The 16,888-nt window shown below is 39.1% G+C and overlaps 1 protein-coding gene across 1 annotated transcript in view; it reads right to left on the bottom strand.

Annotated features, from left to right (window-relative positions):
* The window catches only part of LOC126282225 (tubulin polyglutamylase ttll6-like), a 395,080-nt gene that overhangs the window by 123,774 nt on the left and 254,418 nt on the right, over positions 1-16,888 (bottom strand). Inside the window, exon 12 of the mRNA XM_049981790.1 lies at positions 4,665-4,814. Coding sequence (XP_049837747.1) covers positions 4,665-4,814 — 150 coding nt within the window. The remainder of the gene's footprint in view (positions 1-4,664; positions 4,815-16,888) is intronic.

The raw sequence follows: 16,888 nt of genomic DNA, 5'->3' as shown, positions 1-16,888 counted from the left end.
CAGTTTTTACATGCTCTGGCAGGATAAAGAGCTTCATTTTCCCACAGCTGAAAGCAGCTCCTGGTTTTGTGCCGAGGGTACCTTGTCAAAATGCTAACTCAGTTCAGGCGATCATCGAGCATTCTTGCCAATGACAAGCTGCTTGCTTGATCGGTGTAAGAATATACATGGAGGTGAAGGCAGGCAATGGAAAACTGGCTTCAGCACTACACTCTCACTGTGTTCTGTTTATGCAAGCTGCTGAGAAAGGGTTCACCCCTTTTCTGTCCATGTGGCCATCCACAACACAACTGGTTGCCTCTCCCAAAATTTTCTCTGTGAGGAAAGAACAAAGTGAGATATGCTTTATTTCATGTCATCGCTTTGGTACATCATGGCCTTTGGCTCTTCTAATATGGTGGGGCTTATATGGCAACATTGATAGATGACGAATAGTATATTATCACCTGTCATGCGGAACCAATACATGGAACACTTTGAAGCAAAGGCCCCAGGATCAGCCGAGTTGAAACCAATGGCATTCTCTCAGTACGTGGATGACAAGTTTGTGGTGTTGCCACATGGGGCAGAAAAACTTTAATAGTTCCTAGAACATTTAAACTCTACCAACAGTACAATAAAACTCACAATGGGATTTGAAAAATAGGGGCACCTACCAAACTCAGCCATAAATAGCAGCATGAACCTAATAATAGTTTATAGTCTAGTTGGAGTCCAGGCAGCAAGTACAAATAACAGCAAATCATACAGCAGCTGTAGAAGATGGCTAGGTTAATCATCAAAACATGGTGCATAAAATGGAACAAGCACCTGTAAGCAAACCATCAATCAATCACATGGCAAAAACATAAAATGGCCTTGTGATTACAACACACATTGGGCTCTGAAACCTAAGTGGCCAGTCTAAATGAAAGATGGTCATTGAACAAAACATTTTGCACATGTGTTTTATTACGGAAAGTTGTAAAAACTGCATCAAATAATATCTTGGGTTGTCGGGTGTGGTGCTCGATATCACCATCATACTTGCACGATATTTCAGTAATGCAGCTTGCAATCTCCATCAGGTGTAATCTGAGACTGATCCTCGAGTGGACCTGGTCTAGTATTTATGTCTGTTGCCTATCCCCTCCACCGGTGATTGCAGATATTATGTGCGCACTCACTGCGGTTTCTGGAATGTTGCCATTCCATTTTCCATCTGATGCAGTTCTGGGTGTTCGCTCTGTGGTCCACACCCACCAGAACCGTTCCTGGGTGATCCACCTTGTGTGCACACCCACCAGAATCGCTCCTGGGTGTTCCACCTTCGGTCTTGTGCATTTGGAATTTTGTATGAAGTACCAGGCACCCACCTGCAGGCCACTCTCAGTCAATGTGATCTGCTGGAACATTGCCATACCATTTTCAGTCTGGTGTGATTCTGGATGTTCCGTTCGTGGTCTGCGTCCATTGGACCCACTCCTGGATGTTCCATCTTCGATGTTTGGTTCACTGTGCCTGGGACTCTGTCTGGTGATTATTTTCTATATCCATGCCTTCCGTTCTTCTATTGGTGGAGTGCTGCAGTTGTCCTCATTGTTTCTTTAACAATTCCAGAGCAGGATACCAGGCTTGACTTAGCTGGTACCCCATGTCATGGTTCATGAGATTGTCAGTTACTTTCATCCCAACTGGTTCCCTTATAACATTGTCCCAAAGTCTGGGTGTTTGTGCTATACTCTTGGTTTCATCATAATTCATGGCATGACCTAGTTCTAGACACTATTCAGCAATGGGTGACTTCATCTTCTGTCTTAATTGGGTGTGCCTCTGACTTTCTTTGCACATCATATCAACTGTTCTTGTCATCTGGCCAATGTAGGACATGCCACATTGACAAGATATATTATAAATCCCTGGTTTCTGTACGCAAGGTCATCTTTAACACTCCCCAATCTTGATAGATGGACAGAAAACACACTTAATATTGTGTTTCCAGAGGATCATACTGATTCTGGCAGAAATAGAACCAGCATAGGGCAGATACATCACCTTCTTTGCTTTATCTTGCTCTGCTTCTGGAACCTGTGGTGTAGTGGCTGGTTGGAGTGCCATCTCAATTTGTTTGGTCATGTATCCACTTTTGCAGAACAGAGATTTAAGATGCTCTGTTTCTGTCGGTAGACTCTCTTAGTCTTACAGAGCATGTGTTGTGTGGACTAATGTCTTAAGTACCCCTTCTTTTGTGCAGGGTGGCAAGAGCTATTATCTGAGATAAAAGAGACTGACTATCTCATCAACTACAACATTAGGTAAGTAGAACTAAGTAGAGCCTGGGATCCTGCTCTGTAACTGTTCAAGGAGCAATGGGGACAGCTGCAGCACTCCACAAAAAGAAGAATGGAAGGCATGGATAAATAAAACGATCACTAGATGGAGTGTCAGGCATAGCGCACCAAAGGTGAAATGTCCAGGAGTGAGTCCGATTGGTGCTGTCTGCACAGGGAACATCCGGAACCACAACGGACTGAAAACAGAATGGAAACACTCCAGCATATCACAGTGAGTAGGAAAAGACAGCAGGGGTATGCCTGGTACCTCGGACAGAATTCCAAATGTAACAGACAGAAGATGGAACGCATTGTGGGCGCAGACCACAGAGGGAATACCCAGAACTGCAGCAGATGGAAAATGGAATGGCAATGTTCCAGAAGACCACAGCACATGCCTGCAACCACCAGGGGAGGAGGAAGGCCACAGACATAAATATTGGATCAGATCCACTCGAGGAGCAGTCTCAGGTCACACCTGATGAAGGTTGTGAGCTATGTTACCAAAATATCATGCAAGTATGATGATGATATCCAGCAGAATGCCAGACAACCCAAGATGTTATTAGATAGCCAGGAAAACCTGCTGAAGGGCTATAATGCATCAGATGTCCACAATCAACAGAGACTCCACAATGAAACTCATCAGAATTAGGTCAGCTGGAAGAAGACTCTTTTCTTGCAAATAACTCTTTTTTGTGAATATGAATATGATTCACACAATTTGATGGAATTTATGGATCATCTGAAGGATTGTTGATTAATTATTCATTCATCAAGATGGCATGCTTGAAGCTTCACTGATGGGTTTCTTTTTAACATTGTACATCAGTCAGATTTTCCACAGACGACTGGTACATAGCTTGGCGAGGGCCTGACTAATTTGATTCACATGTATAAACAACAATATACTTGTCATTCAATTTTTAGAAAAGCCTTATTGGCATTTATTTATGTGGAAACCTTTCTCTCTCACACATCACCCAACCTATTTATGGAATATTTCAAGGAGTAACCATACATGTCTGCAGAAATCTAACCTGTATGTATCTGTGTTATGTGGATAATAGCTTTGTTGATGACCCCATGACACTTGTAGATTATATCTATTCTTCTATCAGTTCAGGTCTCTTCATTTGAATATCATGAGGACAGTAGATTTTGTCCTGTTATTGATGTTTTAGCTGGAAAAAAATATGCTTACACATTGATGTACAGTGCATAATAACCTGCTTTCCATGATAACAGATCTCATTATCTCAGCACATGAGCATGTTATACATAATAGTGTGCAAAGTACATAGCTGGTTCTAGAAGTTGTGAAGTGCATTCACGTATCTAGCAGCTACAATCATGAGTCTAGCAGTGAACACAATGGCTTCATATTGTGCTTCCTTGGAAAACATCTAAATATTTTTGAGTTGTTTTCCCAATAAAATGAAAAGAGATGCAGCAATGTGCATGACAATATTATGATAAAAGTCAGTCAAAAAGAAAAAACAAATTTCAATTGTTTATTATGGACAAGCTATGAAACACAGAAACACATTGCACATGTCACTGACTAGAGAAAGGTTCAAAGTTTTATGTTCCCAGATACAGTAAGATAATGTCACACCTCAAGTTGGAAATGAGGCAACACACTGTCCTGCATACAAACTAAATCACTGGAATCTTCATGAAGTTGGCAAAGCAACAGTTTTTCAGCATGTACAGGTATGACATCCCTGTCACAGTTTCATCTACAAAACTGAAAGTCCCAGAAACTGTGCGAACAGAAATGACACAAAACATATCTAGTTTTCATTGAGTCTCTTTCAAGTTCACATCATCACGATTTTGTGACCCCCAAATTCTAATGTTATGGTTATTTTTGTACTTGCAATTTATATGTAGCTCTACATAAGTGCATATTCCTTTTTTCCACTGTTGATACATAAGACTGCTACCAAACGTAATTCTAGAAGCTAATTATCATAGAGATGTTTTGAAAAATGAACCCATCATAAATGGGCAATAATAGCAGTTTATAGTGTGGATAAGGACTGTAATAAATTTGTTACTGTAGTTGTAGTATGCAAAGCCAGTTCTATAAATTCCTTATCAAAGCAAGAGCATTCATGTAGTCTACAACAATTTTATATCACAGAAATATTCAAAATATGAAAACTCATACATCTCACAAGCCCACTTCTCTTAGTATAAACAATTAATCTTATTCATACTGCAATTTACCATCACTATTTTTGTTATACAACCAAATATCAAAATACTTTTAAAGAATGGTACAAAGAAAGGTTGGTATGAATTTCATGAGTACTTAGATTTAAATGAAAATGTTAATTGTGGTACCTGGATGGGGGCAGGATGTTTCTTCTTTGGAGGAGGCTGTATTACTTTTATCTTATTGCTGTCTTGAATTATAGGAGATTCTGGTTGCACATGATCACAGTCTCTTGGTTTTGCACCTGGTCGTCTTGCTGCTTCTTCCTTGGCTTTCAGCTTATTGAGAGAAAGAAAGAAAAAAAGGATTATGCAGTCAGTCCTTTGATCACAGAAACCAATCCTGTTTACTAATAAATGCATACTGTATCTTGAAAATCCTATCAATTAAAAGAACCTTCCAAAACGTGATCTGAATCAAGAGTTATAGCATATGTATCCAACAATAACAAATAATTTTTATTACTCTTATTCTATATATGTTATTACTAAGAGGGATCTTGGTATGCTCTACATATGCGCAAATGCTTGAAAGGAAACATATTGGTCATTAATAACATGAACTATATTTCATTGAAGAATGTCCTTTACAAAGTAGGTAATATGTGGAAGTTTATCTCAGCTTCCTAAATATTTTATTCAATATTCTCATAAAAATAAAATAAGATACAAATGTTGTTGAGAAGGAAGGCATGCATTTTGTAATGGTATGGAGAATTCATTACTAATATATGTTGCACTTTTTTGTATTTTAGAACAAATGCACATAAAAAATCAAAATGATTTTGCTTTGACTGAGGACAAAAGAAAGATGGACAATGAAAATAAAAATTAATCGTAAGTGAATTCATCTAGTGTACCATCATTATTGCAGATATTGGTAAGCAACAATAGCAACCCCCAGTGACTGACTAACTTAAATTCTCTCTCTCTCTCTCTCTCTGTGTGGGTGTGTGTGTGTGTTTGTGTGTGTGTGTGTGTTTTTTATCCTGTTGCTGTCTTGAATAATAGGAGATTCTCGTTGCACATAATTACAGTCTCTTGGTTTTGTACTCCATTGTCTCGCTGCTTCTTCCTTCATTTTCAGCTCATTGAGAGAAAGAAGGAAGGTTGCAGTCACTTTATGACACACACACACACACACACACACACACTCAGCCTAGAGGTACGTCTTTTGTGAATGAATATGTCAAAATGAATGGTTCACTAAAGCGAACAGGAGAACTGAGGACCGACTTCCAAAGAAAAGTCATTTACCATCTACTTTAGTTTGTCTTGTTCTTTTTAACGTATCACTCATTCCTCATTCCAGTTCCACCATTCCTAGTTCAATATTGAATTGTCATCCATTTCATTTTTTGGTAATACTGCTCTTTACTTGGCACTTACTAATTATACACCTATCAGTTAAAAAACTTATATCACTGTATATTGTGTCTTTGCCTCTTTTAATTTTCCACTCTTTTATACTATTAACTAACATGTAATAAGCTTATACTTTATCAAATTCAAATCTTCCATATTATGTGCACCTGTAAAAAGGTGTAGCACACAAAGAATCTGCAGTTCACACCAGCTATCATAAAGTAGAGTTACAAAGTCAGTGCTTGTGACAGAAAACATAAACATCATGTGATTTTCAGTTCATGCTCCGCCATTAGAATAATATCATGTAGTGTCAGGCCTCTGTGTCTCATTATGTAATTTTCAGTTCAGTTTAGTTCACACTATGCACTCTACTAGTGAAATTGTGAACATTAGTTACTTCTCTGTCAGTCAGTGTCGCACTGCTAAAATGTGAAGCTGCTATGTCTGTAAAAACAATAATATTTTAGTTTGCCACTTCTGAAATTTTTGAATGTTTCTTAATTAGTATCCTGCATATTACGAAGGAGGTATTATATGCCAATAACTATGAGAAAATCATCTAAAAAACATTATGTGTTTTCTTTAACAAATATGACATTTCCAAGTTAGTTATGTGTGGTGCCCCAAGATATGGTCACCATTTTTGGAGAGAGTCAGCCAATGGGAAGTTCGTTGGTTGTAAACATAGTGGCATGGGTTAGAACACTAAGGGCAGCAATAAATGCAGAAAGAATTAATGTAAAAGTATTTATTTTGTTAACAATATTATGAAAAGAATAGATTGCTACTCACTGTAAGGATGACATGTTTTGCTACAACCAGGCCTAATGAAAAGACTGTTACACACTTAGATTTTGACCAAAGCTGTCTTCCGTGAAGAAAGGAAAATGCACACATATTTATACAAGAAGGCAAACCTAATGCACATATAACTGCTATCTCAAGTCACTCTGACCATATTGTTGATATTCTATTTATTTTTATTTTTTAATTTATTTTATTGTCCATCTTTAGGCATTAAAAATTTAATTGATGTCATCATTTGTGTACATATACAGTTTACATAACTAACAGAAATGGTGTAATTTATTGTAGATCATTATTGTCTAATAAGATACAAAAATTTGTCCTTGATGCTGCACAAGGTATTTGCATTATATTTACATGTATAAGTTTAATCTAAGTGAAACTATATTAGTACCGGTACTTAAGATCATCTTTAGTGCACATTATAAACTCTTCTATTGTATAAAAAGCTTTTTCTCTGAGCCATTTCTTTGTGACACTTTTAAACTCATTCAGTGACACATTATGTGCCTCTATTGGCAACATGTTAAATAGTTTTACTCCCATGTACCTGTAACTATCTTGAATTTTCTTTAGTCTAGCAAGTGGCATGTCAATTTGCTGTTTATATGTGTGTCATGGTGACAGATAGATTGTCATAGTTTGTGACTGTGTTGGTTTTCTTTTGTGTGTATCAGACAACTTAGTATAAAGAGGGCTGCAACTGTTAGTATTTTTAAATTTTTGAAATATGGTCAACAAGACTCGTTATTTCTGACTCCATGGATGCATCTGACTGCCTTCTTTTGCCAAATGAAAACTTGTTTTGCTCCAGGCGAGTTTCCCAACAACGAAGTGGCATATGTTAAATGGGTGTGGAAAAAGGCGTAGTATGCATTGAGTAATAACTTACCACGAACACATGACCTTAGTTTACTTTGTAGAAATATAATCAGTATGACTCTTCCATGTTAATTTTGAGTCAAGATGGATCCCAAGTAGTTTAGCTGAGACAAGATCAATTTTATCACTCTTAAAACACAGGCTGAAGAGAATATTTACAGTTTTATCATGATTTATATGTAAGTCACTGAGTTGGAACCACTTGATGGCTGCTCTGAGATGAGCCTCACTTTCCTCGTTTAATTTTACAAAATCTTTCCCTGCTGTAACAAAAGTTGTATCATCTGCATAGAGTGTGGATTTACATCACATGGTGCTGGGCAAGTCATTTACATATATTATAAAAAGTAAAGATCCAAACACAGAGCCTTGTGGTACATCCTGCATGATATCCAAGACAATTGACCTCATATTGTTAAAATGCACAATTTGTTTCCTGTCGCTCGGATAGGATCTGATCAGAGATAATTCTGAGCCTCTAATACCATAGCAGGGCAGTTTTTCTAGTAGTATCCTGTGACTGACAGAGTCAAATGCCTTGCTGAGGACCACAAGAGTGACATTAACTGATAATCCTGATTCGAATGATGACAATATACATGAAACAACATCTTCAACTGCTTTTGCCATTGACAGGCCGGACCTGAAGCCATACTGAGAGTCACTAAGAATATTATGCACAGACAGATGTTGACTGATTTGGAGCTGTATGCAATATTCCACTACTTTTGATATGATGGGTACAAGGGAGATTGGACGGTAACTATTAGGACAAGACTTGTCACCTTTCTTGTGCAGTGGAGTAATGACTGCCATTTTTAACGATGAAGAGAAACAGCCACTGACAAACATCCAGTTGATAAGAGAACAGAGTGGATGTGCTATTACATCTGCTATTTTTTTTTATTACAAAATTGTAGAGACCATAAATGTCTTCTGATTTTGAGTACCTTAATTTTGCTATTGCAGTTTTAATATCTGTTACTTTCACTTCTTTCCATTTAAACACAAGAACCATATCCTCAAAATTTTGTAGAAATGAATTTCTATTATTGACGATGTAAATAAAACAGAAAGAAACTTCCACATGGGAAAAATATATTAAAAAAAGATTCCAAGACTTACCAAGCGGGAAAGCGCCGGCAGACAGGCACATGAACAAAACACACAAACACACACACAGAATTACAAGCTTTCGCAACTGGCAGTTGCTTCGTCAGGAAGGAAGGAAGGAGAGGGAAAAATGAAAGGGTGTGGGTTTTAAGGGAGAGGGTAAGGAGTCATTCCAATCCCGGGAGCGGAAAGACTTCCCTTAGGGGAAAAAAAGGACAGGTGTACACTCGCACACACACACACACACATATCCATCCGCACATACCATGTGCGGATGGATATGTGTGTGTGTGTGTGTGCGAGTGTACACCTGTCCTTTTTTTCCCCTAAGGGAAGTCTTTCCGCTCCCGGGATTGGAATGACTCCTTACCCTCTCCCTTAAAACCCACACCCTTTCATTTTTCCCTCTCCTTCCTTCCTTCCTGACGAAGCAACTGCCAGTTGCGAAAGCTTGTAATTCTGTGTGTGTGTTTGTGTGTTTTGTTCATGTGCCTGTCTGCCGGCGCTTTCCCGCTTGGTAAGTCTTGGAATCTTTATTTTTAATGAATTTCTATTATTTGAGATATGGTTGTTGTCACATTTACAGATATGTTCATTTGCAGCACTGTTATTCAATACTGGCAGCATTAATGAAGAAGGTGTTGAAATCATCCAGTGTGATACAAGCATCACATGAATTATTTTTGTTAACATCTTTATTTCTACCCAGATGAGTCTTGATAACAGTCCAGGCTGCTTTCCATTTATTTTGGGACTTGTTAATATAATCATCATTTGCCTTGCACTTGCTTAACCTAATTTCTGCCTTGTATTTGTTCCTCAAACTTATGAAGTTTGCTTTTTTGGCTTCACTTTTTTCTGATTTGTCATAGGAAATCATTGACAGAATTGTGAGCCTTTGTAGGTCAGGTGTGAACCAGTTATGCACTGATGTGAGACCATGTTTCCTCATAGTTCCCTTATTTTTTCTTATTATTTTAGGGCAGCAAGTTTTAAATGTATCTGACAATTGCACTAATGAATAATGTAAATGCTTTTTCAACATGATTACTTTCCAGCAGAATGTAATTCCAATTTGTCATCTTTATTTGTGTTCTGTAGTTATCAATGTTCTCTTCATTCAAAAGCCTAATGTACATAATTTTATTAGAGACAGATGCTGGCTCTTTTGTTATCAATTTTAACCAAATACCTTTACGGTCTGATGAAAAATGAGCATTGAATAGCCCTAGTTCATACTGATTTGTCTCAACATTTGTGATTACATTATCAAGGCAGGGAGACTGTCTGGTTGGGTTTTCATTAATGCAGTGCAGGTCATGTGATCTTAGTATATTCAGAAGATTAAGTTGTTTAGGTGTGTTCTGCCTTATATCAATATTTATGTCACCAAAAATTAAAATCCTATATTTAGGCCACTTATCAGGATGTAGTACCAGTTTCTGTAAGGCCTGTGCAAATACTTCAACATCATTATCAGGTGTGCGGTATACAGACACAATTATGAGTTTTAACATGGGCAGTAACATTGCTGCTATTTCCAGTACATTTTCTATACAGTAATCATTAACACTAAGGGTGCTGTAATCCAAGTCTATACCACTACTAACATATATAGAGGCACCCCCACAGTTGTGTGTTGGTCTACAATAACCTGTTACTAAATCAAAGCCTGGGGGTACATATAACTGAAGTTGGTCTTAGCTTAACCAGTGTTCATTGATACATAATATAATATTCTTGTTTGCTCCTAACAAAAAGCTCAGGTCATCAGTTTTGTTTCTTAATGACATGATTTTATATGTACCTACAAATAATAATGAGTCATCCTCACAAAGGGGTAGGTCTGGATTCCTCTGTAGCAGTATATCAGTTTGTTCACTTTGCTTGTACATTCTTCTGTCACTTGTTGATTGTTTACTTACATCTCTGGCTAGTTTCTTGATTGTGTTGGATCCAGATGATGACGAGATGATTTCCCTGGTGCCATCCATAAAAAATCACTGCTCCTCTGTGGAACTTTTCTCACTCTAGAAGATGCACATACAGTAGCTTGTTTGTTTTCACTCATGTCTTGCGTACTTGTTTTTCCCACTTTTACAGCTTGATTGCTTACACTCACTGGCTGAACACTTACATTTAAATCATCTGCTCTTTGAATGTTCTTATTCACTGACTGAAAATTTCCTTTTAACTGACCCACTTGACCTGGGGATGACAACATGACATTTATATGTGTAGATGATGTGCTGACAGTCCCTGGAGACTCTTCTTTGCTGGGAAGTGGACCAGATAATGGTTTCACTTCTGTTTATATGTGTAGTTGGTGTGCTGACAGTTTCTGGTGACTTTCTTCTCTGCTGAGAAGTGGACTGGATAACAGTGTCACTTCTGTTTATCATATGAACAACCTGTCTCAAAACTGTTCTCATCATATGACTGCAGTTTACTGAGGAGGTAGCTACTTTTGTCAATGTTGCCCTCCATGTGCACCTAGCAGAAGTAGCGATAGTTTTGCACACTTTCTGTTTTCCTTTTGCGTTGAGATGCATCCCATGTTTTGTGTAGTCTTCTCTATGTAGAAGTTGGTTCAAGTCGATTACAGTGATGTTTGTACATGGAGATGCCAGGTCCATTATAATACAGTTAAGATAGTACACCACATAGTTGTGGACTTTCCATTTTTTATTAATTAATTAATTAATTATTTTTAGTATTCAATAACTGTTATCAAGATGAATGATGAAAAAAAATAGGGAAAAATATTATACAGCAAAGAAAAGGAATCATTTAGTGAAAGGGATTGTCAAATGATGATAAAAATGTTAGCGAAAATGAACAGCAGCCTAAATTTGAAGACAGAGAAATTTAGTAGAATATCGATAGATGTAAGAAAGAAATAAAGGAATGTTGTCAAAAATTATCTAGTACCATTAGGGATTTACATTCACAATTAGTATCTTTCACTGGTAATGTGTCCAGTGAACATAACATTAATAGCATCTGTTATTAGCAGGTGTAAGTTGTTGATTCTTGTTGGGCTGAGTTGACAGAAGCAGGATGAATGTTTTATAATAATGATGCTGATGAAATGATTTCCCAAACTGAGCAAACATGTGATGATGATGTGAAAAATATAGCAGTACTTGAGACAATTGTTAAAACAAATATTGATGCAGTAAAACACATTGTGACAGAATACCAAGTTGAAGGGGAATGCGAACAATTTCAAAACTGACAATAAGTTAAATGAATTGCAGCTAGTTGAATTAAATGTAAGTGAAGTCAAGACAGAATGTATGCAGTTTCAATAGGTACAGAATGACAAATTAAATAAAAGTTTGACTAAATTCCCATTAGTAAATGTAGCCAAAATTTTCAAATTTGACAACGAAGTAAACAGTGGTCAGAAGGCAGCTGTCAATGTGTGTCTAATGTTCAATAAAATGGTATTTTTTAATATTGAAATATTCAAGGATTTTGGTGTCTGTTTTATTGTACTTGAAATTAATTTAAAAAGCCCAATGCTTTCAGACTAGGCTGGAGGCAGAGGTCAGCTGAATTTTGAGCAAAAATAGGGAATTCTTAGCTGGGTGAATACATTCTTCATTTCTTGGTTCACTCTCTCTTTCCACATAACTGTCTGTAGATTGTTAGAATAATGTAATTGTCTCCTACTACATTTGATAAACGTCAGCGCTACAATGTAAGGGGACTTTTTGTGCTCCAATGAATACTAACTGTATCTCGGAGGATGCAGGAAAAAAATATTTCAACTGACATGAAAAAGAAAAATGTTTGATTTTGTTTCTGAAGATATATTAATGATGAAATTCCCCACAGTATACTGAATCTTTTGGAGCTAAAAACAATGCTAAAAATTTGAGCTAGGCCACAATATGACAGACTGTGAAAATTACATGAATATATTATTGGAAAATTTGAAGTAACTGAATTTTACATGACATTTGACCAAAGGTCAAGCGATTTTAAGTTGGTATGAGCTTAGTCAAGTGTGACTTGTACCCTGTGTCAGTATCTGATCACAAAAGTTTTAACTTCAGTAATTTTGCCTGGAATGATCAATGTCATGTTTCCTGTGATACTAGTTAGTGTACATGTCAGTGGATTTGGGTGTTGCAAATGATTAGGTGAAATTTATGAAGCACACTCCGAGGTAGTTGATTGTCAGCCTTGAGGTAATACTATAGGGTAGTAACATTGTTGTATGTGAAGTAATTGCTTACCGAGCACTATTCTCAGGCTTTTCTGCTTCAGTGAATCACACACAGACAAACACAGTTTGGAAAGTGATGAGTGACATTTGATTTAGGTTTTGCTTGTTGATACATGACACACCAACACCTGAGATGGTCTATATTACAAAAATCTGAAATTTAAATTCAGATATAAAAAGTGGTTGTGGCACATGGGATTTATTTTGAGTTTTTTCCCATCATACTCAGTGTGGGGGGCTACTTCCCCCCTCCTCCTCTCCCCCGTGATATTTGATCACTAAACAGCAATTACATTTAAAAGAAAAGAAAATAAACTTTCATTAGTTAAAAATAAATTTTAGTCTCTGGGTAGCCGTATAGCCACAACATTCTGCAAGTAGTGAAAGTATGCTCAAATCAGTGATTAGATCTAGACAATTGGATTGAGAATGGCCAAACCAAAGAAGGTCAATTTCATAACAGGCTGGAATTGAAATATTACAATTAATTAAATCCTGGAGAAGACGAGAATATTTTGAAAAGGTTTACCAAATGAATGAACTAATATACATCTACAGATTATACTAAACTTTTGTTAGTTGTGGAACAAATAAGCAGAGATGATGCTTAAAGATGATTATCTATGTTGTGTTAGTAACAATTTGTATCTCTGGAATAGGATGCTAGAATATGTCCTTTTTGTATTAATAAGCTTAAATTAATATATTAAAAACAAAGATTCCAAGACTTACCAAGCGGGAAAGCGCCGGTAGACAGGCACAATAAAATAACACACAAACACACACACAAAATTTCTAGCTTTCGCAACCGACGGTTGCTTCTTCAGGAAAGAGGGAAGGAGAGGGAAAGACGAAAGGATGTGGGTTTTAAGGGAGAGGGTAAGGAGTCATTCCAATCCCGGGAGCGGAAAGACTTACCTTAGGGGAAAAAAAGAACAGGTGTACACTCACACACATATCCATCCGCACATACACAGACACAAGAAGATATTTGTAAAGGCAAAGAGTTCGGGCAGAGATGTCAGTCGAGGCGGAAGTACAGAGGCAAAGAAGTTGTTGAAAGACAGGTGAGGTATGAGCAGCGGCAACTTGAAATTAGCGGAGGTTGAGGCCTGGTGGATATCGAGAAGAGAGGTTATACTGAAGGGCAAGTTCCCATCTCCAGAGTTCGGATAGGTTGGTGTTGGTGGGAAGTATCCAGATAACCCAGACGGTGTAACACTGTGCCATGATGTGCTAACCGTGCACCAAGGCATGTTTAGCCACAGGGTGATGCTCATTACCAACAAACACTGTCTGCCTGTGTCCATTCATGCGAATGGACAGTTTGTTGCTGGTCATTCCCACATAGGGGGCCTAAGGTTCTGAGGATTCCTTGAAGCTCCGCCTGGACATCAGGAATAGGGTTACCTTGGCAAACTTTGTATGTAGAGTTGTCTGAAAGCTGACGCAGTCCCTTAAACACATACTCCTGACGATCAAGCACCACGGTCGTGGAACTCTTGTCAGCCGGAAGAATGATGATGGATCGGTCAACTTTCAGATCACGGATAGCCTGGGCTTAGGCTGTGGTGATGTTTGGAGTAGGATTAAGGTTTTTTAAGAAAGATTGAGAGGCAAGGCTGGAAGTGAGAAATTCCTGGAAGGTTTGGAGAGGGTGATTTTGAGGAAGAGGAGGTGGGTCCTGCTGTGATGGAGGATGGAACTGTTCCAGGCACGGTTCAATTTGGATAGTGTCTTGGGGAGTTGGATCATTAGGAGTGGGATCAGGATTATTATTCCTCATGGCAAAGTGATATTTCCAGCAGAGACTACGAGTGTAGGACAGTAAATCTTTGACAAGGGCAGTTCGGTTGAATCTGGGAGTGGGGCTGAAGGTGAGGCCTTTGGATAGGACAGAGGTTTCGAATTAGGAGAGAGGTTTGGAGGAAAGGTTAACTACTGAATTGGGGTGTTGTGGTTCCAGATTGTGATGACTAGAATTTTGGGGTGTTGGGCGGAGTGGAGCTCGAAATGGGAGATTGAGTAGATGGGAGTGACTGGGTCTGTGTGCATAATCCTTCACCTATACATCGACTCGGCCAATGAACACACCCGTCAACTCCTATCCCAAATCGAAGTCCTCAGTCTTTCCTCTCCCACATCCACACCAGCTGTTCATAGCATCCTCCTACTGGCCAACCACAAATTAGAACAGCATGCCACCCTCCACCTCAAAAAATTATCCAATCTCCTGGTTTCCCACCTCCGGAAAGGCAACTCACTCACCCTCCACAACCTTTGCAACAAACCTCAACCTCCTCTCATTGCACACAGACCCAGTCTCTCCCATCTACTCAATCTCCCACTTCCAGCTCCACTCCCCCCAACACCTCAAAATGCTAGTCATCACAATCTGGAACCACAACACCCCAATTCAGTAGTTAACCTTTCCTCCAAACCTCTCTCCCAATCCGAAACCTCTGTCCTATCCAAAGGCCTCATCTTCAGCCCCACTCCCAGATTCAACCAAACTCCCCTTGTCAAAGATTTACTGTCCTACACTTGTAGTCTGTGCTGGAAATATCACTTTGCCATGAGGAATAATAATCCTGATCCCATTCCTAATGATCCAACTCCCCAAGACACTATCCAAATTGAACCCTGCCTGGAACAGTTCCGTCCTCCATCACAGCGGGACCCATCTCCTCTTCCTCAAAATCACCCTCTCCAAACCTTCCAGGAATTTCTCACTTCCAGCCTTGCCTCTCAATCGTTCTTAAAAAGCCTTAATCCTACTCCAAACATCACCACAGCCGAAGCCCAAGCTATCCGTGATCTGAAAGCTGATCGATCCATCATCATTCTTTCGGCTGACAAGGGTTCCACGACCGTGGTGGTTGATCGTCGGGAGTATCTGGCTGAGGGACTTCGTCAGTTTTCAGACAACTCTACATACAAAGTTTGCCAAGGTAACCCTATTCCTGATGTCCAGGCGAAGCTTCAAGAAATCCTCAGAACCTTAAGCCCCCTACAAAACCATTCACCTGACTCCATCAAACTCCTGACCCCACCGACACCTCGCACTCCTACCTTCTACCTACTTCCTAAAATTCACAAACCCAAACATCCTGGCCGCCCCATTGTAGCTGGTTACCAAGCCCCCAGAGAATGTATCTCTGCCTACGTAGATCAAGACCTTCAAGCCATTCCATGCTGTCTCCCATCCTTCATCGAAGACACCAACCACTTTCTCGAATGCCTGGAATCCTTACCCAGTCTGTTACCCCCAGAAACCATCCTTGTAACCATTGATGCCACTTCCCTATACACAAATATCCTGCACGTCCAGGGCCTCGCTGCAATGGAGCACTTCCTTTCACGCCGATCACCTGCCACCCTACCTAAAACCTCTTTCCTCGTCACCTTAGCCAGCTTCATCCTGACCCACAACTTCTTCACTTTTGAAGGCCAGACATACCAACAATTAAAGGGAACAGTCATGGGTACCAGGATGGCCCCCTCATATGCCAACCTATTTATGGGTCGCTTAGAGGAAGCCTTCTTGGTTACCCAAGCCTGCCAACCCAAAGTTTGGTACAGATTTATTGACAACATCTTCATGATCTGGACTCACAGTGAAGAAAAACTCCAGAATTTCCTCTCCAACCTCAACTCCTTTGGTTCCATCAGATTCACCTGGTCCTACTCCAAATCCCATGCCACTTTCCTTGCCGTTGACCTCCATCTGTCCAATGGCCAGCTTCACACATCCGTCCACATCAAACCCACCAACAAGCAACAGTACCTCCATTATGACAGCTGCCACCCATTCCATATCAAACGGTTCCTTCCCTACAGCCTAGGCCTTCATGGCAAACGAATCTGCTCCAGTCCTGAATCCCTGAACCATTACACCAACAACCTGAAAACAGCTTTCGCATCCCGCAACTACCCTCCCGACCTG

This window comes from Schistocerca gregaria, chromosome 7 (genome assembly GCF_023897955.1).
Source record: "Schistocerca gregaria isolate iqSchGreg1 chromosome 7, iqSchGreg1.2, whole genome shotgun sequence".
NCBI classification, from domain to species: Eukaryota; Metazoa; Arthropoda; class Insecta; order Orthoptera; family Acrididae; genus Schistocerca; species Schistocerca gregaria.
Note: the sequence above shows the minus strand (reverse complement) of the source record. Positions and strands in the feature narration are given on the sequence as shown.